Below are 26,507 nucleotides of genomic sequence, written 5' to 3'. Positions count from 1 at the left end.
TTGTAATGGCATAAAACTAGGAGAAATGCACTTTTGATCAAACCCTTGATTTAATAACTTTATAGCTGTCTGGTCAGTTAGAGATTTGTTATAATAATAATCATAATAATAATATAATTTGTTTGTTTTTTTTCTGTTGTTTGTTTCCAGATGGCATCTGGACTCCAAAGTTGAGTGGAAGACCATTCCAACATCACAATGTTCGATTTTATTGCATATCCAATCTTTTCAAAAACACCATGATACTGACTCCAAACACCCCAAAAAAACTATCAAGGGCAAAAATTCTCTCTCTCTCTCTCCTTCTCATTTAAAAGAGCACAATTGTCTGTCACTCATTCAGCTACAAAAAAAGAGAAAAAAAAAAGCTTGAGGAATTTAGTGGTTTCAAAATGGAACGGAGGGGAAAATTGTGCATTCCTCCCATGACCATGGTCTGGTATTGTAGTAAGTGAAAATGCAAACACCCCACCGCTGCCGCCACCAAGCAAACGTGTCCTGCGTCCTCATTACACACAGGTCTGAGTGAAGGTTATTACTTGACAGTGATCTAACTCTTAATAGCTTTTTGGCCACGTTTCTTTTCTTTTTTTTGTGTTCATTATTCTTTTTTGTTAAAGAGAAGTAGATCAGTGAACTGTCAGTTAATGTTTAAAACGAGGATCAAAGCTTTGTTTTATTTCCTAGTCTTTACACATTTTAGAGAATGTTTTTAAGTTGAAAACTAGATGAACCTCCAGATCATGTCATTTTTAAATCCAGCTTTATCCCACTGGAGAACAAAGCGAGAGAATTGAGCTTCAACAGGGAGTCCTCAAGCCACTTCTGGCCCTTCTGTATATTTAGTCCCATGATACTTTTACTGTTTCTTTTTTTCCAGTGTAGTCCACAAATCTTTGTTTGCACAAAAATTAAACTTTGCATATATAGAATAATGTCTAAAGAAAAAAAAAGTTAACTAACCAAGCACATGCTGTTTATGATAATGAATGCTCGTTTTTAAAACGAAAAACAACAAAAAAACAAACCATTTTAACCATTCTTACACCTTTTTGTCTGGCAACAGTGTAGAATAATTAAATGAAGATTAACCCATCGGATCATAATCCACCCCGCCCCTCTTTTTTATTCATTTTTTTTTCTCTTTTAATTTAGTTTTGTTTTCCCTGGTTTCTGTTGCCCATGGTTGGGACCGGTGATGTGATTTGGTCGGGTAGGGAGTACCTCCACTTTAGCCCGGTTGCAATCCGGACGTTTCTCTTTTAACAGAGGTGCCCATTCCGTGCTTGGAAACGCAGTTACTACTCTGTGAATGACATGTTGTATAAATCAATGTTTGAAAATAATGATATTGAAACTTTTTAAGTTAAAAACGAAAAAAAAAAGATTTTGGTTGTCTGCCATGGGTGGGTTATCTCTTAGAATCGCATGCTGTAGAATTGCTTAAAAAGGTGCATATGGAATTAAGTCCTTTGATGTTTTTCTTTAAGAAAATAACCTGTTGAATATATCAATACAATGGTATTTATATTTTCCTTTTTTCTTTTCTTTTCTTTTTTTTTTTTCCTTTTTGTTTTTGGCTACTCCGTGCATACATGATTCAACTAAAATGTCAAAGCTATGCACTTGAGAAGCAAACCCTGCAACATAAACGGTTACTTGGTCCATACTTGGGAGGGATTCCACAAATTAAGAAGTAACGTAAATGTTTAAATTGTACACACATGCATACGTACATTCATTCACCTAAACATACACAATCTCAAATGGAACAAATACATTTTCATTCCTTCTGTAGCAAACAAAATTCCACTTACAAAGAAAAACATTTTATAACAGGTTTTTTTCTGTCCTTTAATAAAAAATGAAAAAAAAAATCTTGCAGCATCTGAATGGCAGAATTTTCTGTTGTTCCCTTCTCCTTGTAAACAGAGACGCTCTTTCTTTAGCAGTAGTGACATTTTTTCCATTCTGTTTTTTCTCTGCGACATTCTGTACAAAAAATGTGCTGTAATTGTGCGTTAGGCCTGGAGTTGGCAAAAAATAAAATGAAATAAAAAATATTAAAAATTAATTAAATTCCCTTTCCTTTTCTCTCTTTCTCCATCAAATAACTGTAGAGCTCTGCACCCCCACTGTTCCCTTTTCACCTTTTGTATTTAATTTTAAAGTCAGTCAGTGTACAACCGAAAGCTGGATGCAAGATAGAAACTATATTAAAATGTACTGTTATTTAAGATGTAATAAAAAGCAGTTTGAGATGACCTACTGTGTTGAGTGTGATTCACTTAGAGCGGTTACCACTGAAGCTAGAATGTTGCAGACTGTTTGGTTTCCTTGTAATTATGTTCAAGTTAAATAAACAATTTCTTATCCACTGTTGAACCAGCCTGGCTTCTCTCTATAGTCACTCGCACATGGTTGCTTTTCTCTCTTCCTGCTGGCTGCCATGCAGTTTGGTCATCAGCAATTATGCCTAAAGGGACACCTTATAGTCCTGTTTGTTTGTGTGTGTGTATGTGTAATAACTGTGAGGATAGAAATTAAAACTGCACAGTATGATGGTAATATTGCGATGTGTCTGTTCTGTAAATTCACATGAAGAGAACATACATGTATGCTCACATTTACTGAGTGTGACTCCATCTTCACTTCTCTTGGAAATACTTCCTGACTTTTTGTCGCCCCCTCCTGGATATTAGTATAAAATGCAAGAAGGGATTTTAAACATTGTAAACCAATTTGTAGGTACATAATCTATATTGTTTTAAAGTAGTGGAATGTGATTTTAATAATTTTACAGAATTGTTAAACTAAAGCACTTGTTAAAAACACAAGACAAAATTTAAATACTATGCCTCAATTGTAAGCTCAAATGGCCTAAACAAGATGTACCTGCTTGTAACGTATTAATGAATGGCTGGTTGCTGGTGCTATTTTAGAAGGTGAAATACTTTTCGCTGCATGCTCAATGCTGATGTGACAGATTTTGATCCCCCGTGTCCTGTCGTTGTATACTGTGCATGTCTATGACATATTGAGTCAAGTAGTTTGCTTTAAGGGACAATATTGATTATATTTCATGTGAGGTCACGTCATGTTTCAAGTGTCAAGATCCCTATTTTAATGCGCACAACAATTTTACATGCAGTTGTGTTTATTAAACATGGCAGACTCCGCCTTATTTCTGGGACTTAATCTATGTTAGAATCATCTAACCAGCATCAAATGAAAAGTTAAGGTGTCAGCTGTAAAACAATACGTATGTTTTAAATGTTTTCTTAAATTAAATGATTTGTAAAGTTATGTTGTACATTTGTGCCAACCAGACCTAACAGTGGGTTGGCTGACATAAAATAGAAGATGAGTGCAGGTGAAGAAAGCAAACATTTTGATGTTCCATTTATTTGTTTCTGTGACCTTAAGGACCAGGAAATAACTATGTGTCAACCAATGTGATGTATCTGTGTGAAAAGCGCCAGACAGTGGCGCTATCATGCTGTGGTTTACAGGTTAGGAACTCACTTGACTACTATAAAGAAAACATTAGTGTATATTTGGGAGAAAAAAACCTAAAACGTGTGCTCGTTGCCAAAATTAGATACCAACCAAACAAAGTGGACAAGTTCCCCGAAAGCCTCAGGTCAGATTCCCAGAGGTCAGTAGAGGGCCAGCACCTAATTCGTTTGCCTGATCTTTGCCTCAAGCAAGTTATTCCGGCCATGCAGAGCAGTCAAACCACATTCAGTCCTATTGCATCACTGTCCAATGATGCAACGGGACCATCACTATTTGGACAAACTGGAAAAAGTACCAGTGGCCAGTTTGTGACACTGATCTTCTTCTTCAAAATCACACAATTTGATGTTCTAAATTGAGCATATACAATTATACGTAAACAACTGAGCAAAAAAAGGAGAAATACTTCTATTCATTTTCTATCAAAAATATCCTAATCTGTTTTGACAAACTGGCAAATGTTTGGCAATCCTAATAATTGTGTAAAATGTATTATGCTGCAATTATATAGGTCTGTTTTTTTATTGACAAACCAAACTTACAAAACATCAGGTACAACCACAGAAAAAAAAGAAAACAATATACAGTTTATCTGAATACAAATGGTAAAAACAATACTGACAAATATGCAGGTGAGAAAATAAATAGGTAAATAAATAAAGAAACAAAACATATTAAAAGAAAGATAAATGGATACAAACATACAAATATAAAGGTACATTCAGTCAGAGGATTTGGGTACGAAATTAACATAATTTTCCAAAAGCTTAACTGTTTTTTTGTTACTGTTTTTTATTATGCTGAGTGACTTAAGGAGAGCTTTCAGTTCCAGAAGGAGAGATACAGTGTAGGAGGTGGTTGAGGGAATTTTGATGAATGAAAAATTTAGCATTTGCAATAACAAAATTCATTAGGTATTCAAGAGCACTATTGTCTCGATTATCATAAGAACATGATATCCCTGAGGTTTAAGAAGAAGACTGAGTGAGACTCCAGATCTGTCAAAAATCTTTTGGCTATTTCACACTTAAAAAGACAAATTTCAATTTGTGTACTTTATTAAGTATTTTAATCTGCTCAATTTCATTTTTTCATTTTTTGAATTCTGTAAAGTGTCTTTGAGTACCTAGAAAAGCACTCTAAATAAAATGTATTATCATTATTGTGGTTATTATCATCATAATCATTATGATTATTATTATATTGTCTGTGAACAATAAGGGAATTAGCAGGGTAAATTAAACAGCTGTGTGACAGTCATTGTGACACTCTGGTCAGTTTGGTCAGGCCGTCCAACATGACGTCGGCGATGAGCGAGCCTGTGATTGGTCAATCCATATCAGGAAGTGATGAGCCGACTGTTGACAACAGCTCTCTTGCAAAGTAAGATGGTGTAACATTGTTATTTAATGAAATGATGTCGAGGCTCTGATCCCAACGGCAGTTTGCTGCGCTCCGAATTTGTCTCGTCCCCTGTAACGTTGTGGGTGAAAGGTATTGTTGGCCTCAGAGATGAGTGATTTCACGCTTTGTGTTGAGCATGCCGCTACTGCTAGCTTGGCTCGCTAACTAGCTTAGTTAGCTCACTGGGAATGCTCTGCTGTGTGGACCCGCCACCATTCATCCGCTTAACTGTCATTTATGTCGGCGGAGGTGTTGTTGTAGCTTACATTGATGAGTGATTTGACTTTTTGACAAACGGATAACTTTCGAGGCTAGCTAGCTTCAGTGACTACGCAACTGCGTTCCTCAGGTAGCCGTTATCATAATAATTAAGCGGTAACGAATGTAGCCTAATTACAGCTACTTTAGCTGTTTATCTAACTGACTAGCCAACGGTAACCTCACAACTAGTAAAAACCTTTATTACACTCCTCTGACGCCATAAAAACCGCTAATGTGCTTTACTCTAAGCTTTACAACTTTTCAGTTCGTAACAGACATTTGGTGGCGCTTAAATCTAACTTGATATAGATTTAGAAAACGTTTCTGCACTTTGACGAAGACATGCTGTTGAACCGACATAAAAGTTTAAAATTGGCAGAAATATGTGCGGACCTGTGGATTGTGTGTAAGCCGAATTATAGATTGACTCTTATTTATCGACTCCATGTATAGAATACAGTAATTATTCTTAATGTATTTACATTTTATCATGCACGATTTAAATTGCTCCCTTTTTCCAGTGGACTTTGGCCTAGACTCGCATAATCACCTTTTGCTTGCTTACATTTACTTCGACTTCATTAACCACTTGAGACCCGAGCAACCTGGCTAGACCTCTTTTAAAAACTATTTTTCAAATCTGTTTAAAAACTATTTTAAAAGGCAATGGGCAACTTAAAAAACAGATCTTATGAATATAAATTTTTGGATATTTTTCCCTAGCTTCTAAAAAAACAATTTTTTAAAAATCTACTGATTTTGTGCAATTTACGGAACACTTCTTGCCATGTTGCTTATTGCCTGTCTTCCATGTTTGCAAGAGAAAGCAAACCAATTTCCTGAGATTTTAAATGTTGAAATACTTGTGAAGGTATCTGAAAACAGCGCAAGAAAATTGATATTGATTCAAGTTTCAAAGGGTTAATAATTGATGTGCCCTGTCAGGTTACTTGCAGCCTGGCTGTCTGAGATGGACGGTGGAGAGGAGATGAGAGTGGGATCTACCCCGTACTGCTGCTCCACCTGTGACGAAGGGGAGGTCAACGCCCGCAACCTGGCTCGACGCAACAGGAAGGCCCGCAGCCTGAGCACCTCCTCAGCCGGCAGCTCCTCTGAGTACAAGTATGTGTTTAACAGGGGCCCACACATGGAAAATTATTTCCTAAGGTGATGACTGACAGGCCTGTTGTTATGTTTAGTCATAGGTCAAAAGAATTTAAATAGCTTTTCTTACACCATGCATGACCTCAGCTTGTTTTCTAGCCAGTTTGGAAAGTGAGAGTTTTACTAATGACTTTGGTCTAATTGTGGACTCAGCTTTTAGGCTGGACTAGAATCTCTTGTTGTGTCTCACATTGGGATTGTGTGAACTAATCTATGAGCAAACATTCCTGGATGTGTTGCATCTACATTTCAGCATAGTTGTTAATAATCTAATCCAGATTTTCATGTCAGTTTCACATAATAAAGGATTAAAATGACATTTCAATACCACTCACATGAGCAGCAATTCAATAGCTACATATCTCAGTTTAAAAGAACATTTCTCAGTGTGCCTGATCCTGATGCATACATATTTTAAGTTCACAGAGCACATTGCCGCGAGACAATTACTGGATTGAGTTGCTGCTAGGTGATATTTAAAAACAGCTGGTGTTGCTGTGAGCTGTGTGAGAAACATTTTTGAAATACCCTTGTGACATGATCTATGTTGCACCACCTCAGACATATGTCCCCTGAACCATTACAGAAGTGACTTCAACAAAATGTCTTGAGGCGTTTGTTCGCTGTGGATGTCGCAATGGCTTTGTTTGAGTGTTTTGGCAACAGTTATGAGGTTTTTCACAAAGAGAAGTGAAAAGGCGTCTGTCTGAAAATGTCCTTTAAGTACCAATCGGGACTGACCCATTATTGATGAGGAAGTGAAATGTCACTCAAAGATTACACGTGTCCAAGATGTTGAAACACAATCCCACAGTTTTATTGAGTTTAACCTAATATGGCAATGACATGACATCTGTTGCAATAGATGTAGGCAAACAACTGATTGCTTGGAAACTGGAATAGAAAGGTGATAATTTTGTTAGTGACATGATGATTATAGGACAGTGACTCAAAACAAACAACCATGAGGTAAGCCGTTTCCCCAGGCAGAAAGGTGTTTAGGATCTTAATCTGAAGATTGTTTAATAGCCTAAAATAGCTGATAACAGACTCTCTCGCCTCTCAGATTTCATTGATCACGACAAAAAGAAACAAGAAAAAAAAATCAAGATAGCATTTGGTACAGACTTCAAGTGTGCTTGCATATTGACATTCAGTGACATGGTAGGTCCACACAGCTGCCTTTGTAGTTGCATTTAAGGTTCTTTATATTCTTTCCATTATTTGTTACATCTCCGAACAAAACTTTTTAAGTTTCAGCCTGACTTCAGTCCAAGAATGTGCTGCAGAGATGACAAGAGTGGCAGCATTTGAAAATATGTCCCATAAACAGTTTGGAAGATTGGGTGTGTGTATTAGAAAATTTGGGCAAATATTTAACATTTTTGGAAGGTTTGACACACTGGGCCACGCTCTGTGGGGAGTCCAGTTTTCGTGTTTAGTGTCTTAGTCTACACATGAACAAAAACATTTGTTTGTTTTGTACGTCCCTGTTTTGCAATGGTTTATTTATTAAGTTCTGTCTTGTTTTGAATATCTGTGTCAACTGCATATAATAGAGCATATTTACGATGGCAAACAGGTGGAAGTACCAGATGCACATCATTTAGTAATCTCTTAAAAAAATACCAAAAAACCTGTTAGTCAGACGGGGCGGCACGCAGGCATCGTGGTTAGCACTGTTGCCTCACTGGTTCGAAACCCGGTTAGACCGTGATTCGGTCCGTGGGCGGGGGCCCTTCTGTGCGGAGTTTGCATGTTCTCTCCGTGTCTGCGTGGGTTCTCTCCAGGGTCTCCGGCTTCCTCCCACAGTCCAAAGACATGCAGCTCAGGTTGATTGGTGACTTTAAATTGCCCATAGGTGTGAGTGTGAACGTGTATGGTTGTCTGTCTATGTGTGTCGGCCCTGCGATGGTCTGTCGAACTGTCCAGGGTGTACCCCGCCTTCCGCCCAATGACAGCTGGGATTGGCTCCAGCCCCCCTGCGACCCTTATGAGGACAAGTGGTTTCAGAAAATGACTGACTGACTGTTAATCAGAGGAGAGAAGTGCTTGTCCTCTAAATATTGAGGGGGCTGGGTCCCCTGCCTCCCGCTCAGAATGTACAACTATGTGTTAACATGTAAATCTTACAGCATTATTAAAATCATTTTCTCCACTAATAGACAGAAGAACTCCAAAAATAAGCTGATGTGTGTACAGTGCATGACTTTCTTGCTTTTTAAAGTTGTGATAAGTAAAGTAAACATTTGCCTGTTGTCATGCCTGATAGACACAGAGCAGCGTTATCATCCCATTTGAGTCATGTTTCTGGCCCCCTGAATAATTTCAAAACAAAAAGCCAAAAGAGGCTGAAACTCCGCAAAGCTGCTCAATCCATGATGGCTCTCTGTCTTGTCTGTCAAAACAAGCAACACCTGTCAAATCACACTTAAATCGTTTCATTCAGTGTCAATATGAAAATGTTGATGAATGCAGCTTTAAGCGCTGGAAAACAGCAGATGGTGAATTCACAGAATCAGACTGCTAAGAGGATTTGTTGGCTGACTGTTGTGCTGCAGCATAAAGGCTTCTGTAGTAGGACGCAGTCATCTTGTAGTGCATCAACACAGATCAGTGTCACTGACCTTTCACCTCCAATACAATCATGTAGTTTTAAGAAAGTTCAGAGAGACAGACGGGGTGTGCTCACATTTTTTCACTGAACTCCAGAGCAGATAAAGACATCTGATGTGGTTAATGTTAATGTGTATTACAACTGTTGGGCTTTATTTCATCAATTACTGATACAGTGTTTGTACCACAGGTAGGACAGATAAGAGTGTTTGTTTTTTCAAAAATTTCACAATGCATTATTACCATTTGCCAAGAATTGTGAAAACTCTTCTTGAGATAATGTGGGCCGCGGACCCATTATTCACCACCAAAGGTCACACAGAGCGTGAGTCACGTTATCTACATTAGATAGACTGAGCGACCACAAATGTGTACACACAGTGTATTTTATATCTGCTGATGATGAATTTAATATTAGAAATCTGTAGGCTCAGGCTCTTTCTCTAAATGTCTCAGTCATTGTGACTTCACTTCTCTTTATTTCTCAAAACACAGAAATGAAAGTGGAATATATTTGATTAGAGATTTTACATAAGAGGCGTTTAGAAATGTAGGAATTTTAGAAACGTCCACTGGCAACACCGAGCATTCTCCAGCTCAGCTCACAGTGTCCTGTAATGATGAGAAAGTAACACTTATTTCACATATCACAACTGAAACTAAATACAACTTCTTTTTTACGGTCTAAAAATAGTGTGCATTTAGTTTTTCTTTAACAAATTGTAGAGATGATCATTTGCATACATGCTCAGCAGCTTCCCTATTTTAAACCTGCATGTTTGGCCTTTTTCATCCTGTTTTTAGGAGGACTCAGTCGCTTCATGGACCAAGCCCTGTGACCACATTCGGCCCGAAGGCATGCATGCTCCAGAATCCACACACAGTAATGTAAGTCTCACAGAGCAAATACAAGTTTTGAGTTTAAAGAGTGTTTATATATATATATGTAGTTTCATTTTTTCAGTTCAGTCTGTGCAGCACCAAAAACTATGAAGCCACTTGCCGTTGCTTTTTCATATTTTTGGGCAAGTCTCTGATGCATTCAGTCAGTTGTAAATGTTAATATTAAACTTTACTTTTTTAAAATTAAAACATTCAGTTGTCAGATGGTGCTTACATAATGGTGAAAATTTTGTTCAAACATGTTTAAATTTGGCAAAAAGTGTTTACATTCAAACACGTCTAGTTAAAAAGGTGTGATATTTGACACACAATAGCATAAGGCAAGGCCGCCCTAGCTGCATGTCACTTGATGGTTTGACTATTCACGTAGCTTTTACAAGCTTCCTCCTTATTGAAAGTTAATGATATGTAAAGTAATGTAACATCTCAAAAACAAGTATCAAACATCTAACCTGTTCCTCATCAGTCCTCTGTTGCAGTTTCTCTGCACTCTAAAAACAAACAGACTGTCTTGTCCTCATCAAAGTACTGCTTGACCAACAAAAGAAGATTCAGTTTCTTATTGAGCGGGGCCAAGTTTAACATTAACAGTGGCAGTCTTTAAAGGACACCATGTGCTAACTAACTACTGACACCAGCTGACCTCTTTAGCTTGTAACTTAGTAAATATTTGTCACATCATTAAATCAGGCAGCTATCTGTAATATATGGGACATAATAATATGCCATCGCTGTTTGTTTACTTTTGTCATATAAGTGAACAAAAAATATGTACTTTTTTAAAGATTTTTTGGGGGGGCTTTTTGCCTTTTATTTGAGAAGATAATTAAAGTGTGAACGGGGTAGAGACAGAGAGACAGAGAGAGAGAGAGGGGATGACATGCAGCAAAGAGTTGAGGTCGCAATCAAACCTGCAGCAAGGACACAGCCTTTGTATAAGAGGAAGAAGTACATATTTTTGGGGCACCCAGTGGCTCACCAGGTGGAGGGGGCGCCCCAAAAATATGTACTTCTTCTTGTACAAATAGACCATGCTGCTGAGTATCATGGCACCAAGTGATCTCACTCTCACCTGTCCCTGATCAGAGTGAATTAATAAAAAAACAGTACTTCCTGTATCTATAAAATGGCAAACTTCTCCTCAACAGGTTGTTTATGAGAATCTTGTAATCTCATGATCTCAATCTTCCACCTAAATTTCTTAACATCCTCTTTTGTAACTTCAAAGTTGGCAACACAAATATTGCGAACTGTATGGTTAATGTCACGTACATTTAAAAAAAAAAAAAAAAAAATGAGATGCAAAATGACAGATTTGGCATCTTTCCAAATTTTGAGTTCTGTGAGATTGATTTCCACTTTTTGGCAGGTTGTAATTATGCATCTGCCAAAGTATCCATCAACATATTAAAGACGTGTTCAAGCATGCTCGCATGTGATTTCATCATGTCCCTGTATAGACATGCATGTGTCAAATGTCTGCTTTTGAAATGATGCCAGATGGAGTGATGTGAAATTAAAAAGTACTAAACGGGAACAACAACTAAAATAGGAATTCCCATTTGTAATTTTCACGGCCTTAGAAAGTTCAGTCAGTATTTGAACATGAGCTACTCTCTCAAAAACAGAAAACAGAGAAGTTAGTCTCAAACTTGTGATATCATGAAGTATAAAGTCTGGAGTTACTCCAGAGACAGTGCATGGGAGACTGATGTTGTGGAATTTTATTTGCTGTTTTATGTAATATTGACCATTAACTCAGCAGTGCAGTTGAACAATAATCCCAAACATTCAAACAAGGCAACCTCAGATTTTCGGGGGGAGTTTTTCCTTTTCTGCTGTGAGTCCAAAGTAAGAGTTGCAGCAATATACTGCTTTCAATGTATTCTGTGGTCTGAAAATTGATGGTTATCATGCTGTGTACATTTGCTCGTCCTCGGTATTGAAAAACATAGAACTGGACGGTGAATTTAACCTTTTATTTCAGTTATTTTCAAAAGGGAGACTTTTTACACATACCTTCGTCTCAAAAATTGGTTTCAAGTTTGAATTCTAGTAACAAAACATTTGTTTTAATGCCCTGAAAAAAGCCCTCTGTTTTCACTCCTGTTAAGGACATTGGAACTGATAATAATAATTTTTCTGTAATACCGTGATTCTGTGAAATCACGCTATTTTCTGAGACGATTATTGTGCTGTAAAAATGCTGTGTTAACCCTAGTCCAAGGACAGCGGGATGTCATTGCTTCTGAAGCAAATTGTGATATTTGGCTTTTTTAATCAACTTGAATTGAGTCACTTTTTCCAGACCTTTTGAGATTCTGTAATAAGCTCCAGCAAAAAGCTAGCAAAGTAAGACCATGTAATACCTCGTCAAACCAAGATATTCAATTTACTATAACATAATACAAATACAATAAAGAAATACTAACATGAGATGCCGTAATTACTGATTATCTGATTAATCTTATCCAATACAAGAGCTCCCGGTAAGCGCTACCTTTTATATGGCTCTGTTCCTATTCAGAATGTTGATGCAATGCTATAACATATCTTGTTTTATTATGCAATACAGTATGCCAACAAAAGTGACTACAAAATCATATCAGCTTTATTCTGAATTATTATCACCAGAAGCGTGACATTTCACAAAGAATCAGAGGTAATAAAATGCTGTAGAGGGTTATAGCAAACAGGTGTTAGTGTTAATGTGTCCACCTGCTGAAACTGTTGCATAAATCAACATAATGACTCAGGCGGCAGAGCCGTGTAAAACTCTTGATGTTTTCCCGTCAAAGCGTTGTCAGACTGCTGCCGTCTCAACTGCCCCAGTCACATAAGTGGCTCCTAGCACTGTTTGTCTTAGGCAGCAGTAATTGATGGATTAGCTTCCTCAAAGCTTCTAGACAGGTTAAAAGTAGTAAAACCAGGCTATATTTACTCCAAAATAAAGGTTAGGCTGCAGTATTTTTAGGAAGACCTTGCTCCATCGAGAAATACTGTGCAAATGTACTTGGAATTTCAGAAGCAATAGAAAAGGTGATTTAGCACCAAATATCAAGTGAAGTAGTCACAGATTAGACCATCCAAACTGAAAACTAACTGCTTCGTTTACTCTCTGTTGAAGGGTGTGGTTGTGATACTACTCAAGGTATTGATGGGCCCAGCCTGTTTGTTTTTTGTTTGGTATTGGTTTTGCATGTCGTTGTTGGAGAGCATTTGTTGTCCGAAGACAGACAGAATATCCACCCGTTCCAGTGACATCAGGTTGTCCTACAGATGCCATGAACACGCCCTAAACAAAGAGACTTTAAGTGCCAGTTGGGTCGGTACACCATGTTCCAAGTTTTGTCTTTTTAATGTAATCTTATCTATAAACAGGCACTCTGCAGAAAATTTGCACTATATAAGCCGTAAGGTTAAACTTTCTCCGAAAAAATAATGCAAATATTTTTAAAGCCGTAAATCATATCTTTCAATCACAAAATGGTATTTTAAAAGTGGTGGAAATGTGTGGCTTTTTACACAGTACAGTATGAATTAGGGGTGGGGGAAAAAAGCAATACAGCATAGTGTCGGAATATTTTTTCATGCAATATTGTATTGATAGTAGGGCACCAAGTGTCATTTTTTTATGAAATAGATTATTAACATTGCAAAAACAAATTATACTTGATTGCCTAGTAGAGAAATAAAAGCAGTTGCTTTTTCAGTCCACTACATACATTTAGCTACAATAAAAATGACCAAAGTGAGAAACCATATCTTTCAAACTTTATCTTCTTAGATTAAACCGATGCTGGCAAAAGTTTTCCTTTGGGGAACATAAATAAGAGTTTTTAAAAAAGTAATAAATTACAATATATGTTATTGCTTTACTCATCATATCGCAAAAAAAAAAACGCAATGATATCGTACCTTGAACATATCCTATTTCGAGGCCTCTGGTGATTGTGAGTATGAAAATTGCACATTATCCCTCAAAACATCAACTCATTAAATAGAGAAAACGCATAACATTCATTGAAAACAATATTCTTTAGGTAAAAACATATTTTGGAAAATGCAACGGCATTTCGATTGGGTTAGTACAATTGCATAAAATAATAATTTATGTACTATTTATATACTTACATACTACATGCGCACATCTCTAATAGCTGCAGTGCACTATGTTGCCTTTCTGTGTAAATAATCACTGTCATGGTGGTGTGTGAGATAAAAATTGCTTGTGAGAATGAAAAGTAATTTACACATTGGCCTGCGGTGAACTGGTTAAATTATGATGGTGACCGTTGTAGGACACAAGAAAGCTCAGCTACATCCTGTTGTATTTTAATGTATGATTACGTCATATACCCACGTAGCCCTGTTGATATATTTCACCTTGGACTTCCTCTTCCTGCAGGTCATTAAGCAGCATTGTCTTTTCTTGAAAATGGGTCATAAAATAAAAAGAGACTTTTTCTGGCTTTACATAAAAACACAATCAGTTAATTTTTTATTTAAGGGTAACATTTTGACTACTGTGTCCTTTAATTTAAAGGAAGATATTTCTTCTTTTTTTTTCTTTTTTTTTTTTTTTAAATAAGCAGAAATTGAAAAACTCCAAATTGAGTAATTTGTTTACAGTAATCCAGCAGGTGTTATCCAAGTGACGTCTATCCTCCTTTGTTATTTAGAGTAGTTAAAGTAATTACATAATTCTTCAAATAATGAAGAACATTCAGGCCAGATAGATGGCTCATTGTATTATAATACCTGTCATTATAATGGATATGCTAGTTTCAGGAACAGCGTGTCATTGTTTTGTTTCAGTAAATCTCACCTGTCCAATAAGGAAGGTCCTTCCCCTGAAGTGGGTGTGTTCAGCACAGCAGAGTGGGCGGGAGCTGAGATAAAGTCAACACTAAGATGAGTGAGAGCCTTTATTCAGCAGCAGAATGCTCCAGGAAGGTTTAGTGTTAAGTCCTCATTGGGACAAATATAGCCACAGTGGATCCAGCCTGAGGGGCTGTTAGCTGATCCCGGAGCCCGACCACAGCGCGTGAAGACGCTCTCCGCCTCGTGCAGCCTCTCAGACAGCCCGTGGCTGACTCACAGCTTGACCGCAAGAAGTGAACTGACTCAGTTGCTCCAGCTGCTTTACAATGTGCAATCAAGGAAGTTGTTAGAGATAGAATGAGCCGTGTTGCCGGAGTGCCGCTCTCCAGCTGATTTGGCCTGAAGCAGCATCCTTGTTACATGTGTACAGCCATGAAGTTCAACCAGTGCGTACTGCAGGACACTCCAGGGAAAAACAGTGAGAATAAAGTGTGGAAATGGTGAGAGCATCTTCCTTATTTCTTTCTCAACAGAGAATATGTTTGATTGGTGAAATATTAAGTGCCGTGCACGGAGTACAGACAACCAGAGCTTAACTGCAGACAGCTAATAGTATTATTAAACTGGTGTCATGCTTGATTTATTTCATTTTCATCTTGGCTTGAATGGAAAGAGGAAGACTGTACATGTGTCTGGAGTGTGCAGTGTTGGACTGATAGCTCTTAGAGGCTGATGTGATGTCAAGTTTACTCGTACTGGCCAGCGGTAGGTGTGACACTGAAGAAGTTGCGGTGTTTGCGTGTTATCACAGAGCCGGGCTATTGTAAGAGCATGGCCCAGTGGTTTGGACAGAGTGGGGTTTTTGAGTGAAAGGGGAAGGTCACAGTGCAGATGCTTTGAGGTAGTCAAAGGAGAAACTGTCCATGAATAGATCACAGCTCGTCGCCTGTTCAAATGCTAATGAAGATTTGCTTTGTATCCTTTATTTTTATTCCGAAACCAGGGCCTGCACAGCTTCCATGATGTGCCTGTCCGATTGGTTCAATCAGTTTCACTTGATTCAGGAAGTGTTTTGATTATATTTGCCACACGAACCTGTACAGTGCAAGACAATGTGAGAATAATAATGACTGCCTTGTGAATATCTTTGATGCGTTTTAAGTAGACAAAGAAACAGGATGTTCTAATAATTCTGCTTTCTTGTGTTATTTGTCGGGACTGAAGAGTTTTGTATGCATGTTATAGGTGTGTATTTGAATCACTGGTTCCAAACTATAGGTTATGTTAGGCTGCACAATAAATTGAAATCAATGCGTGCAATATCCAAACTGCAGGGGCTGCAATTTTTTTTATAAAGCTAAAATGTGTCACAACATACCATTATAAAGAAAGCCGTGTAGTGCTACAGAGATCCCCCAGCCTAAAAATCATATTATAAATGTAAGGAATTATGTTTTTTGGTAGAAAAGACAAGCAAAAATCCCATCATAATGATTTTTATAGTTTTATCAGTGAAAATTAAAAATGTAAAAGATACGATTCCCACTAAAATCACCACTCATCGCAATAGCTGGAAAAGTAATTGCTAAATGATTTTATTTTTTTATTTTTAAATGCCTAGTGTGGTGCACAGAGGGTTTGTAGGTTTTTATTCACTCATGTTCTCCTGGCTGTGTCCTTACCTGGGGGAAAAAACCCCTACTGCCTTGATTGTATTACTGAGAATGGTGTCTGATCATTTTAATATTTTCAGCAGTGGATAGGCCACATCTGAGGCCGGTGTTGGCACAGTACTAAAATTTGTACAGTGTGGATATCAGAACCAAACAAAGACAAACTTGTTCAGTAAATCACCATTAGATGGTTAATGGGAGCTGGTATTCACGGTAAAACCAACGTGACGTGAATACAGGGTCGACAGAGCACAGTGGTTCTCAAACTGCATCAGTATCTCTCTCATTTAGTCTCAGTGACGTCCTCTTATGGGTACAGCTGGTTGTGAATAGGTTTGAAATTGTGATTCTCCACATGAAACTGCCATCAATGTCATTTTATAATACTCATTCGCATATGAAAGCCATTTAAAGCAGAACTAATTGTTTTCAGGTACAGTATTGAGTCTTTGGGTATGTAGGCAGCCTGCATCTGTGTAACCCTTCCTGCAAGAACTAACAAATTCCCAAAGTAACTGCCTAATATGTATGACTGAGAGCTGTAACTAATTAGGGCTGTCATCAGACTTTGGTATTGTTAAGTAATCCTAGACTAGAATCTCTTAGCTATTTCCAGCTTTTACATTAGCTCATTTTCCATGTGGTTTTCATTTTGTTTCACCCCCAGGGAGTTTCAATTTCCATGCCTCTTGTTAGTCGTTTTTATGTTGTGCTATTTCTCTGAATTCATCCTCACAACTCGTGGCTCTCCGCTTGTCATTTCAGAATGCACTTTGGTTTCAAGAGCTCAATTTTCGAGAGATTCTTTCATTCTTTTTTTCCCTCTTAGAACACCACTCTGACATTTTTACCTTGCCCTTTTTACAGTAATGTCTTTTTTCCAAACATATTAACAATTAACCAATAACGGCCCTGACTCGCTGATGAGTATGTGGCTACAGAACTAGACTTTGAGTTAGCGTCTCTAATTGGATAGGTACTAAGCAGTCCATTTTATGATGTACAGTCGGTTAGTTAACAGATGTTACATCAGCCACAATCTTAACACTCAGGTCTATGCTGATGTAAAAGGGAGTCCTGATTATGTGACTGTTGAGTCTGTTTTCTGAACGTTGCGTTTGTGTGCTTAGGCACATTCAGGACCCTGCCAGCCAGAGACTGACATGGAACACGCCACCAAAAAGTGTCCTTGTCATCAAGAAGATTCGAGATGCCAGTCTGCTTCAGCCTTTTAAAGAGCTCTGCGTATTCCTCACAGAGGTATGAAGGGGTGGCCTTTAATAGTGAAAGTAATTTGGATAGGAAGCTGTTGAGACATCGATGTGAAACCACCGTGTGTGATGCAGTCTTTAATCTCTGTAAATCTTGTGGTTGTTTTAGGTGAAAGACATGATTGTTTACGTGGAGAAAAAGGTTTTGGAGGACCCAGCTATTTCGGATGATGAAAACTTTGGGGCCATCACTAAGAAATTCTGCACTTTTAGAGACGGTAAGAAAATCTGTCTTTGCTATGGCTAGGCATTGGACAATAGGAAACGTTTATGATCTGGGCCCAAATAATTGTATAAAATGCTATAATATCCAACATATGCGCAATAGCACTAAAATCATAGACTGTATAAATATTGGACCTAACTACCATGACATCATCCGTTGGTTTGTGGACTGCTATTTGAAGACTCGAGTTCAGCATTTTGGCCATCACCATTTTGCTATCTTGGCTGTGGAGGAGAGAGGGATGGATCATGCTCTCAGACTGTAGTGACACCTTTAAGACAGCCTGTCACTCAAGTAGCTCCGCCCTTTTAATATGCGTAACTTAGAGCCTGAATGTAATGTAAACGGGTGACTTATAAAATAATCCCCCACCTGAAGTTGTCATGATTGTTGAAATTAGCTAGAGACCAAAAGTAGATAGTAGTAGTTTTTGTACCAGGCTGTAAACATGTTTATTTCTGCTGTAAAGTTTTAAAATGGGGGCCTATGGGGTTTTACTCTGTTTTGGGGCCAGCCTCCAGTGGCCGCTTGATGAACTGCAGTTTCTAACTCTTTCACAATGGCTTCATTTTTCAGCCTCAGAGTTTGACCCTTGACAAAAACATACTGGAATCTCTTTACTGTACATTTTGATAAGAAACATATATTTTTTGCATCATGGATCGGACACGCTTTAAGTTAACATCCTTCTTATGGCATCATATCTTTCAGTATAAAATATACCAATTTTTGATCAAGACCATTAATTTTTTTTGTTCTTTTTTTAGGTTGGTGCATATGCAGCCTGTTTTTGAAGAGTATCTTTATTGTTGGTACCATAGATTGTATATAAAGATTGTCCACTCGACAGCCCCACAATGGTGAAGCCAAAGCGTCTCGATTGCCCCATAATGGCTGGCAGCAGTATAGGTTATAAAACCCTCTATCTCCATGTTAGAGGATGGTTTTTCTGATAAGTTTAGTTTAAATTTGCAATTTAATACCATAAAAGAGGGATTTTACTACGTATTTGACAACTGCGTGCACCAATCAGTGTGCTTATTGCCATCCATGATAAAAATCGTGTAATGTCCCATCACTAATACACACTACATATATAAAAAATAAAAACAATCACAATCTCAAGATAAAATATTTAAAAGGTTCATTCTCATATATTTCTCAGATCTTGACGACATCTCCAATCGCGTAGACTTCATCATCTGTCTTGGTGGTGATGGAACTTTGCTGTATGCATCTTCGCTCTTCCAGGTAAACAGCCAGGTTTAAAAACAGCCATTGTGTGTTTTTACACGAACTGGTATAACACAAAAACTCTTTTCTCTCTTTGTTAATTTGTAGGAGAGCGTTCCACCAGTTATGGCCTTCCACCTGGGCTCCCTGGGTTTCCTGACACCCTTTAAATTTGACACCTACCAGTCTCAAGTCACCCAAATCATTGAAGGTACTGAATGTTCTCTACCAAAGTCTGTCAGTCTCTCTCTTTCTTAATTGATATACACTTCTAATCAGTTTGATGTGCTCCAACGGTCATTTACAAAAGGCACTTCAAATATTTGTATGTGTATTGTTTGTAGGTAACGCTGCCATTGTCTTGCGAAGTCGCTTGAAAGTGCGGGTGCTTAAAGAGAACTGGGAAAAAAAGGCCAGAGTGGACGAAAAGGGCTTCATCCTCACCAATGGAGACATTGAAAGCAGCTGGAAAGCTGTGCAGTATCAGGTATTATCTGCAGCTTAAACCTGTTCTCCTAACCACTTAAAAAACCCAAATCTTAGCCTTGGCCAACATTAATATCCTCTCTCTCTTTGCCAAGATGTAAGAACACAGATTTTTCTGTTCATCAGTTCACGTGGCTGATTTACACAGCAGCCCCGAGGGGTGTACCGTGAAGCAAGTTAAGTAGAGTCAGGCTTTCTTTGCGTGAGCTGGCTCGACAAACACAAATCAAAGCCACATTAATTTTACTGTTTAAATGTTATCTGTGATAAATACCAATCAACTAATCCGTTTTCTAATCTGTGTTCTTTTAGCTGTAATGTACCAGCAGTGTGAAACAGACTTCAGCATACCAGGACTGATCATAAAAACTAGGGCTGTCAGTTTAATTTTTAAAATCATGGTTAACTGCCGGATTTCAGTGGTTAATCTCATGTGTAAAATTCCATTATTTTGCATTTCAAAACTGTTTTGAGGTCCATATTAACAAGGTAAAGCAATTTTACAAGACTGATCTTGATTGTCTATCAAATAAATGCAAAGAAATGAACTTTTGATCTTGACTTCTAGATTTATTTTATTTCAAATCAGTGTTGCGTTGGTGTGGTGTGATGGTAAAGCATACGACTGGTCACTCACTACCTGAGTTTTTAAAAAATACTGCGTTAAGTTTAGTCCTTAATCACATTGCAATTAATACGTTAACGCTGACAGCCCTAATAAAAACATAACCCAAAATAATAACATTATGCTGGTTTGAAGGAATTACATACTGCCTTTCATATGCAAGTAAATGTCACACTGATCAGTCCTGTAGTGCACCATTAGTGTATGCTACCTGTGATTTTATAGAAGAGCTGGAGTCAGCGTGGATAAATTTACCAGAGAACACTACGAACATATTCAATACTTCAGTGAGAGCCAGAACAACCTTGTGAATCAAATATAAAGATACTATTAGTGAAAAACACCTTTAAGCTGGTTTCAGTCCTAAATTTAGAACAAAAACTGGTGCTGACCAGGTTAGCCGTGCAATTTAAGTTACCATGGTGGTCATGCCAGGTAAAAAGAGAGCCACCTTCATGACACGGAAAAACCTCTTTAGACTCAGTATATCTTGCTAGCCTACTGTCCACTCCATCGTACACACCTCAGGTAGATGAACGTCTCTGGTTCTCCAAACCTGTAGCAAACACACACAAAAAGTTGGAGATACATATTAACTGTTAGCATGGTAGCAGCCAATTGAGGTCCCTCTAAGGAAATTAATTATTTATTTATTTTTATCAATTAGTAACAGGATGCAGTTTCACTACAGCCACACTGTAAACACGCCAAAACAGCTCAGCCCTGTAATGTCATCATAATTACTGATGCCTGAGGGATTTGAACCACAAGCTAAAATACCACATAAGTAAACACTGTCATCAGCTCCATAACAAGAAATGCAGCTCTGACTGCAGGAATGAGGTTCATAGTCACTGACAGGTAAGTTTAGTAACACTTATTCCATGACGAGGAGGGAGCGTCTTTTGTAGTGTAGCAGAGACACTAGAGAGAGATGTTAGTGGCGTAGTGTGTTGGTTAACACATGTGACTGTGTGTTTCAGGTACTGAATGAAGTTGTGGTGGACAGAGGACCCTCCTCATATCTCTCCAATGTTGACCTCTTCCTGGATGGACACCTCATCACCACCGTGCAGGGAGACGGTGAGTAGGCAGATTATCTGTCTTGATGCTCAGCCGTCTGGGAAAATGTAAATACTTACAGTTCATGGGGTCCTTTGACTGTACCAACAACATTCAACAAGTCCAGAGTCAGAGAGTGCTGACACATAAATCAGATCAGTGTTTTATGAGAGGAAGGCTGCCTAAAATTCACACTTCCACAGCTGAGTGATATGAGAAAAACCTGTCTGACAGCCAAAACAGGACGGTCTGTAGATAAGGCAATGTTTAGTCTCTGCACCTCTGGCTGACCTTCACCTCCCAGCATGCAGTGAATATTGCACAGCAGTTTGCACACATTACCATTGTGCCGATTCCCATTTACAAAAATAGTCATTGGTAGACTTTGAATGTGAATCATTCATATTTTGTCATGTCTCTTATTTCAACGTATGAAAATGTGAGCAGAAATTAAAAATGTTTTGTTCAGTTTACACTGAACATTTTCAATGCAATCAAAACTGCACGCGACAAGTTGGTTAACTAAAGAAATATTCATTTACAGGCCTTGCAAATGCTGTAACTGGATTCCAAGTTTTGATAAAAATGTTAAAGGTGTAACTCAACTGCAGGGAAGTAATATTAAACTACAACATGCAGAAGTTACTAGCCTGGATGTGGTATAGTAGTATAATATATGTCCTGCAGTAGTATTGATAATAAAGAGCAAAATCTTTGCTCCACCCTTCAGGTCAGTCACACCATGTACATATTTTTGCAAGTAAGGTGTGGCAAGTCAAAAAAGTTGTCTACATTTGTGCTAAAAATGATTCCTGTAATAACTGAGGATACTTTTGATATTTTATTGATTATTTAAGTCATTTACTCAAACAAAAAAACTACAGTTTTTTGGTTCCAACCTCTGCATTGTGTTTTATCCTATTTTATATAATTTTCTCATGCAGTGTATTAATTGAAATGATAATGAAATAATTGTTAGTTGAAAGTTAGGCTCTCACCCACTGAGATACAGTATTCATGACTTGCACGTGATATCATGCCTTAATTCAGTGTGTGCATGTTTCTCTGTGTGTCCTCAGGTGTGATAGTATCTACACCTACAGGAAGTACAGCGTACGCAGTGGCAGCAGGAGCTTCCATGATCCATCCCAACGTCCCGGCCATCATGATCACCCCCATCTGCCCACACTCGCTTTCCTTCAGGCCCATCGTGGTGCCTGCCGGTGTGGAGCTCAAGGTATTTAAAGTGTTTGACTCAGTCCTACACGTAGGATTTTTATTATTTGGAGTCTTAGTGTATTTTGAAGCAGTAAAGCTGTCCATAGAGAGGCAGGCAGGTTTTACATTCTAAAACCCCAAATTACTTTAAAAAAGACCATATTATGTTAAAGGATGAATTTTATTTCAGTTAAGCATTGAGGACAAAGAAAACATGTTTTCACGTAACTGTGAAAAACAAACCTTCTTTCTGTGACTTTTCTGCATTCTTTGCATGTCATTTTTTTAGATAATGCTGTCACGTGATGCCAGAAACACAGCCTGGGTGTCATTCGATGGAAGAAAGAGACAAGAGATCTGCCACGGAGACAGGTTAGTCCACATACCGAGCTGGTCATCACACCTCAGACACACAAACAGCCAACAGAGAGACACTCAGGGTGACGCGGAGTAAATGAAGCAAAACAAAGCCCAGAGATTCTGTAATGGATAATAAGTTTAACTCTCCCAGCAGCTGCCTCAACACTTACAGGCTTTGTCACGTAACCTTATCAACCTGCTTAGTGGGCTTGAGGCCAGCAGTGTCCCGCATACCAGATCTAGGCTCTTCCTTTATGCAACTCTAAAGATAATCACCTTCCTGGTTCTCAAAATGAGCTGCCAGTCATTTCCAGTCATTGAACAAATACCCACTGTTGCTTCAGAAGGAAGTTGTGTTGCCAGATCCGATGTCAACACCTCCTCTTTTGTTTTCTGATTGCAAGTACCTGGACTTTTTTTTTTTTTTTTTTTTTTTTTTCTTTTTCCTCATTCGGCCTGGAGCCCTTTCTGACACAAAACCTTTTTTTTCCATTCCTGTTCCAGTATTACCATCACCACTTCCTGCTTCCCTGTTCCCTCCATCTGTTTCCGGGACCCGGTCAATGACTGGTTTGAGAGCCTGGCCCAGTGTTTACACTGGAACGTGAGGAAGAAGCAGAACTACCTCAGCTCAGAGGACGAGGAGTTCTGAGACATGAGGCTTCATTGAAGTCTTCTCCAAAGTCTCAAGGACTCCTTTGTCTTGGTTTTAGCGTGACCGTGCTCTGTGCCGTTTTGTCTTGTATGGATAAAAAGTCTCACCAAACTCCATTCAAAAATGCCCCTCATGGTAATGTTGCCCTTCGTATGGGTTAAAATTGATCCATAGTAATATTCCACAGTATTGAGTCAAACAGCTCTTTTGCTGTTGCCTATTATGTTGAATCTTGGTGCCATAAATGTGTGGGAATAAGAGGCAAACTATGAAACCCCAGAGTGCTCAATTAAATTAAATAGCAATTAAAATGTATAATCATACTAACTAGCTTTTTTGGCTAGCATTGATTATAATTCAACAGAATATCAAGCTAGTGTTGACGGTAGCTGCTGGCTGGTCAAGTGTGGAGAGTGAAAATTTTGACATGTTGAATGGCTGAACAATGAGTACGTCATTTAGAAAAAATGCTAATTAAACATTTAAAAAGAGACTTAGAGAAATAACAAAATTAAAAATTCTACAATGAAAACAAAATGGATTTCAATAAATAACCAATGTTTCCCACATATTTAAAATCTTATCTGTGGCGGTAGATGATGAAAACTTCCCTTTTTATTCTCTTTTTTTAAAAAAATCTCATTTGTGTCCCTTTTTTCATCAGTCCGTGTCCCCTCTCTAAACTCTTGCGGGTATGTGAAAGCATCACAGGGAGAACTTATCATGAGTTCTTTTTCCCCAGCAACAGTTTGAAGAGTTTGAGTCACAGGATGGATAATTGATTTGTTAATCCAGTCATAGTTGATCAGATCGATAGATGAGAGGAGCAGCTGCTGCAGAGGGAGTGAAAGCAAACATTTAGACCTACTGCTGAAATATCACTTTAACTGCACCTGATGTTCTGCTGCTCCGTGCCCAGAGTACTCTGTGTGCCCAAAAGACGTGCAAAGAATAACTGAATGGTGTATATATATTCCAAATGAATGATCCAGCTCTAAAAATGTCGTTACATGAAGGCGGATGTTTTGAACATGGTAGACCGCCACCAATTAATGAATAAGTGGGAAACCTTGAATAAACCCTCTGAGCTGAGGGGTATTCCATGAAAATAACAATATGAAATTGTATTTTATAAACTTTGTAGTTTTAATAGTTAATTAAAAAATTATTTCACAATTCATTGGACACACTGAGGTTCCATAGAGCGCTGAGATTAATCAACCGCACTCATGCTTCCTAGAGAACAAGGTTATGAGAGTAACCTACCTAAATTTGTATGTTACAGGTATGCAGCATTATGAAGGAGTGTGTAGAAAACCCCAAAAGATATTTGGTGTTTTGATGAGTAAGCTTGTTAAACTGGTCAGTTTTTGAATGGAGTTTGGCCCAAATATTGGTCCAGGATTTTCCCTGTCTGTTTTCTGTCTGTATGCTGTTCAAACTGGCCTTTTTGAAGAAAAAAAAAAGATTTTTTTGACTAGTAATCAAGGGAATGCAAAACTTGGGATAAACTTGGACTAAAACTCTGAAGGTCAGTTGTGGATAGCAGTAATTGCAATACTTTTAATGGTCTATTTTAGCACTTTTTAGTCTTTAAGATGGATGGCAGGGACACATCTACTTTATAAACAACAAATTCTTTCGGTAGAGGTAAAGGATCAGTTGCACTTTTCTGAAAAAAAAAAATCTAAAAAATCTGTAAAATCAAATTTTCTCAAATTATGTAAATCAAATAAGAAAAAACTGTTGTAATGCCATGAATGAATGGCAAATGTTGTCTTACGTAATTTGTAGGTGCATCCTGGAAAAGGGCAGATTTAAAGTAAATCTATGTGGCAGTAGTGGCCCAACTGTACAGACTGTGCCTTAAACACTGGTATCATTAATGTTTAGAAATATTATTTTTTAAGGTTTACATCATATTGATGATGTAAAATCACATATTTGCACAGATGTGTGATTTGTGCATTTTCATTGTAACATGTTGACCATTGTCTTTGCTGTCTGCAGCTCATGACACTTGATTGACTGACTAATTGAGTTATGTAGAAGGGGTCACAGAGCCTTTGTCCAGCAGTCATGTAGTCAGTGCATGGGATGACGTGTCAGGAATGTGAGGAGGTGATAATCATTCCAGGCAAAGAGACCACAGTTCATATGTCTTTAGTGTTTTTTTAAATGTTGTTCAAGCCATAGCTGAACTCTGCGTACATTTTTTTTGTAGACCAATGTCTGTGGGTGATTTAATGGTCCGTGTATGTTGAGGAATTCAAATTTCCAGACTTAGGTCAGTGTGCTTAAAGTCTGCCACTGCGCAGTCCTTGCTGAATACTTTAAGGTGGCCTAACTTACATATCTGTTCGTATATGATGCTAATTGATACACTATGAATTGGCTCATGAAATTGTGTCAAGGTGAAAACATGAACAGTGGCGTCACCTGTTGTCACTCAAGTGGACCAACAGCGCTCTAAAAGGCAATCATTCCTTAAATAAGATGTATTTTGTAAAGTCTATATGTTTATTAACCCGTTTACAATGTATCATTTCTGAAAATAAATCTATTTGGTACTTTTTTACATGAATAAGTTCTTCAGTTAATTCTTTTTGATGTTGAAAAAGAGTCTGATTTTTAGCTTGTCAGAAGTACTTGTAGGACAACGAAGTACATTCAGATAGAGCGCTGCAATCCAGAATAACCTTAATTCTTATTTTCAACTGAAGTACTTAAATCAATGTGTCAAAAAAGATAATGGAAATAGATATAGTTTGTCCCAGTCCCAGTAAACCCTAGTTTGAAAGAAAAGTTGACAATGCTTCATAGAAAATAGAAGTCAAAGCCTGGGCTTTTTGTCAAAGTGCGTTTCACTTTTGTAACTCTTACTTTTGTATTATTAAGCTTGTTAATGTTTCTAATGTAAATCTTGCTATTTTTCTCCCAGAGCACTTTAATAAATAGAAAATTTAACCAGGAAGTGTAATCCTCCTGTTTGATCATGCTTATACCT

The 26,507-nt window shown here is 37.9% G+C and overlaps 2 protein-coding genes across 4 annotated transcripts in view; both read left to right on the top strand.

Moving 5' to 3' along the window:
• The window catches only part of LOC121946532 (guanine nucleotide-binding protein G(I)/G(S)/G(T) subunit beta-1), a 41,493-nt gene extending 39,229 nt beyond the window's left edge, over nt 1-2,264 (top strand). The window contains exon 11 of the mRNA XM_042491135.1: nt 151-2,264. The gene's annotated coding sequence lies outside the window, so the exon portion shown is untranslated. The remainder of the gene's footprint in view (nt 1-150) is intronic.
• A 2,607-nt stretch (nt 2,265-4,871) lies between these two features.
• On the top strand, nt 4,872-25,304 carry nadka (NAD kinase a). Of its 3 annotated transcripts, none has more exons than XM_042491205.1 (12): nt 4,872-4,902; nt 6,130-6,306; nt 9,769-9,852; nt 17,495-17,624; nt 17,745-17,853; nt 19,027-19,112; nt 19,203-19,305; nt 19,439-19,581; nt 21,189-21,288; nt 22,347-22,504; nt 22,775-22,857; nt 23,350-25,304. In XM_042491205.1, the coding sequence occupies exons 2-12, from the start codon at nt 6,155-6,157 to the stop codon at nt 23,495-23,497; spliced, it is 1,296 nt and encodes a 431-aa protein (XP_042347139.1). In that variant the 5' UTR covers nt 4,872-4,902; nt 6,130-6,154; the 3' UTR covers nt 23,498-25,304. The 3 variants fall into 3 exon arrangements, with proteins under 3 accessions (XP_042347139.1, XP_042347138.1, XP_042347140.1); XM_042491204.1 differs by lacking the exon at nt 4,872-4,902 and adding an exon at nt 4,909-5,013; XM_042491206.1 differs by lacking the exons at nt 4,872-4,902; nt 6,130-6,306; nt 9,769-9,852 and adding an exon at nt 14,819-15,191.
• Nucleotides 25,305-26,507: the final 1,203 nt, after the last annotated feature.

Source organism: Plectropomus leopardus, chromosome 8, assembly GCF_008729295.1.
Source record: "Plectropomus leopardus isolate mb chromosome 8, YSFRI_Pleo_2.0, whole genome shotgun sequence".
Taxonomy (NCBI): Eukaryota; Metazoa; Chordata; class Actinopteri; order Perciformes; family Serranidae; genus Plectropomus; species Plectropomus leopardus.
This window is presented reverse-complemented; position numbering and strand designations above follow the sequence as displayed.

What these genes read in the sequence shown, in the direction of transcription:
- nadka (XM_042491205.1), top strand. Translation starts at nt 6,155, where the DNA reads ATGGACGGTGGAGAGGAGATGAGAGTGGGATCTACCCCGTACTGCTGC. An exon ending in CAGAATCCACACACAGTAAT is followed by an intron (nt 9,853 to 17,494) that starts GTAAGTCTCACA and finishes TTGTGTGCTTAG; the next exon opens with GCACATTCAGGACCCTGCCA. An exon ending in GGAAAGCTGTGCAGTATCAG is followed by an intron (nt 19,582 to 21,188) that starts GTATTATCTGCA and finishes TGTGTGTTTCAG; the next exon opens with GTACTGAATGAAGTTGTGGT.